The sequence below is a fragment of the Lipotes vexillifer genome, unplaced genomic scaffold (assembly GCF_000442215.2).
Source record: "Lipotes vexillifer unplaced genomic scaffold, Lipotes_vexillifer_v1.1 C27181319, whole genome shotgun sequence".
Classification (NCBI taxonomy): Eukaryota; Metazoa; Chordata; class Mammalia; order Artiodactyla; family Lipotidae; genus Lipotes; species Lipotes vexillifer.
Window position 1 is genome coordinate 38 of NW_006775065.1, and position 3,307 is coordinate 3,344.

Consider the following 3,307-nt stretch of genomic DNA (forward strand, 5'->3'; position numbering starts at 1 on the left):
TGGCATTATTTCATTCTTTTTGATGGTTGAGTAATATTCCGGTGTGTGTGTGTGTGTGTGTGTGTGTGCGCGCGCGCGCACGCGCGCACACACCACATCTTCTTTATCCATATTCATCTGTTGATGGACTCTTAGGTTCCACGTCTTGACTAGTATAAATAGTGCTGCAGTGAACATTGGGGTGCATGTATCTTTTCTCGACTCTGCTCCTTTTGTGTTACAGTGTCTGCAGAGATCATGCCGGTCGTTTGGATGCTGCGGCGGGTTGCCAGCCGGATGCTGCAGAGACCGGCCTGTGGCTGCCAGGCTCCTGTCCTGCCCAGCCGGTTTCTGGGCACCTCCCCTCAGCAGATTCCAGCGGATGCCAACTTCCACTCTACCTCGTTCTCTGAAGCAGACCAACCGCGCGTCTTAATTACAGGTTGGGTTTTTTTTCTTTTTTCCACATTTGTGGCTTTGTTATTTTCTTTGTGTGGCGGTGTATTTGTTTTTGGAATGTCTAACATGCCGCCAGGTAACACTTATTAATCAGAAACTCCCTTTTCCACTCCTGGCTCCCTCCGAAATAGCACAAGCCCCCTGTCCTTATTTTGCCGCTGTTGCCAGGGCTTGGTTTCCCTGCCCAAATCTTTTATTGTCTGAAGGGAGGACCTGGGAACCTGAAGAGGCCCAAAAAGCTGCTGTAGGACTCAGTTCCCCTCTCCTGCGAGGAATGGCCTGGGAGCCAAGGTGTGTGGATAGAACGTGGCCTCTGGAATCAGGCGCATCTTTCCTTGGCCAGGCTTCTCAGGCCAGGCAGTTCCTGCACGTTTGTATGGAAGAGATAGCCAGGGCCTGCCCAGGGCCCGAGGAACGCCTCACCATCACCTCGTGACACTTGCAGCTTACTGTCCACAGACTGGCCTGCTGACCCCTCTCCCCTCGTAGCCACCCAACACCTGGTTCTGTATCTGCTCACTGCAAACTTGACCGCCTGTCTGCAAGTCCTTCCAGCTGACTCAAGCCCCCCTCTGATTTGACTGACGTGTTTTATTGTCCTCTGTTTGCCAGTTTCATCCCTTGGCTTCACGTCCTTATCCTTCTCACATTCCTCAGTGTGTGTGTGTGTTTCTTTCACTGGCACCTCCTCTTCCTCTCCTGCTGTAACTGGGTTTCAAGTGAGGCCAGTTCCCTCTGCACTTCCCCCCCTGACTCTCCCAGCTTCTTGTCTGTGTGTTGTTTGATTCCCTCCTCCCTGCACCAACAAAGCATCTTCCAGGGCCCAGTGTTACCGTCAGTGGGCTGGTTTCAGTCCCATGTTGACACACGCTTACAGGAAATCCCACTGTCCATGTCTTCCTGCCTCTTACTTTCTCCCAAATGGAATCTAGGGTTGTATTCCCCTAAATGTGCTCCCAGACCCCTAGCTCTCCCATTTCCATCAGTGGCATTTGTAAGCGTCCAAATTAAGATGCTGTAATACTCATCTTTAATGTTCTTGGCAGCTCCTTGCCCATCCAGATATCTGCCCCTTTTTTCAGGTGACTTCTTGGTTTGTCCCTTCTTTCTTTCTCCCTTCCTATTCCTCTCCAGGTCTAATAATAGGAGGGTGCTCTGGATAATCCCAGCAGAGGTTGATATCAAACTGTTATATCTAGCTTTGAGTGTTCTGGTACCCGTAGCAGATTATTTTCACAGCCCATCAAATAACAAAGGCGAAGCTGGTAGTGATTTCCTGACCAGGAGGTCAGGAAGGTCCTGCTCTTCCGTGATTGTTCTCTTACCTGTACCCTGGCTTCCCCTCAGCCACTCTGTGCTGGAGAGCACTTTTGTCTCTGGAACTAATCTTACCTGTACCCGATCTCTGTCATAGCTCCGAGGAGGTAATTCTGTTCTATCAGGCCAACCTGGGGCTTTACCTAGTTAGCTAAGAGTGCCAGTAGAGTTTTCTTCTATTACATACTGGGAATAATTGAATTGGTTAGATTTAGATTAAAGGTTCACTTTTTTCTTCTTTATCCAGGGGGTCTTGGCCAGCTTGGAGTGGGGCTTGCTAGCTTTTTGAGGTAAGAGCTCGCAAAGTTTCAATTTAAATTCTGAGCTTTTCAGGGCTTGTCTTTGGCCCCATTTAACCATTGAATCTTTTCTCACCCCTCTTGCTTCTCTCCCCTCTTGCTTACTTTAAGATATCGTATGTAAATGACCGTTTGGAATGCATTTCATTGTGACGCTTCATATCACAGACATTGTTTCAGGTCCTTGACTCAGCATCCCCGAAGCTGGTCCTTTTCCCTCTGCCTTTCCTAGGTTAGGCAAAGTAAGGCCTGCCTCACAGTAAATCACTTGGTTTTCAGACGTTTGGGAGCAGAGGGAAGTATATTGTATGTGCAGAAACTGAAAAGGAACAGTGTGGGATTTGGAGAGTGGGATAAAAGGATAAGAGGAGAGAAGAACGGGGAGGCAAAGGGAAAAACTCAGGGGCACTGGGAAGAAATTGGTGACAGATACCGGGATGATAATGGGCTGAGGTAGAAGCAGGAGGTGCAGCCCTGGGTGTGGCTGCAACTGCAGGGCTGTGAGTTGAGGACAAGAGGGAAGAAAGGTGTGAAGAGGAGGGATTTGGAGGCTGACGAGACATGACAGTTCCTGTTGGAAAGACTGTTTTCATAGGACCTGTTATGTCCTCAGTGTACCAACTCGTTTGATTTTCCCTTTAGGAAACGATTTGGGAAGGACAACGTGATTCTGTCTGACATTCGGAAGCCCCCTGAGCACGTCTTCCTTAGTGGTAAGAGGCTCACAGAGCAGGTAGAGAGGCAGCTCCCAGAATCAGTGTCACTGTTCATAACCAGGCTTGTGAATTAACGAAAGAGGAGTATTTGAGGCACACTTGTGCCACTTAAAAATGTGTCCTGGTTTCGTCCTCATTAGTTCTGTAAGACGCCTATGGTACAGCTACTGCTTGTTCAAGGGATCCAAGGACAGGAGAGTTCTTCAGACCTTGACATGAAGTTGTGGAATAATATCTTTGGATATTATCTGGAGCAGTATCTGTGGAATAAAACTGATTCCTATCTTTCAGAGTTTTTAGTGAACTTAGCTCAGAGAGAAAGCAAACAAAAATCAACTTCTGAAATGAGGAAAAGGCACTTTAAATTTTGGAGAAATTAATCCTCATATTTCAACGTGAACTTTTTCTTAAACTACTGTGTACACACACAGACCCCAGACTCCTCTAGTCAGGTTGTCTACACCTCAAAGATGTTTTTATAGTTCTAGCTCTTCCTGGTTCTGTGTCAGCCTTTTGCTGTTTACCATGGGGAAGAGC

General features: G+C 47.8%; 1 protein-coding gene across 1 annotated transcript; it reads left to right on the forward strand.

Annotated features, from left to right (window-relative positions):
• Positions 1 to 223: 223 nt before the first annotated feature.
• LOC103072542 (L-threonine 3-dehydrogenase, mitochondrial-like) lies at positions 224 to 2,767 on the forward strand (the record flags this gene model as incomplete). The annotated part of the gene is made up of 3 exons (XM_007449635.1): positions 224 to 421; positions 2,003 to 2,045; positions 2,697 to 2,767. Coding segments are annotated over 3 exons (312 nt in total), but the record flags the coding sequence as incomplete, so codon positions are not given.
• Between the last annotated feature and the right edge of the window lie 540 nt (positions 2,768 to 3,307).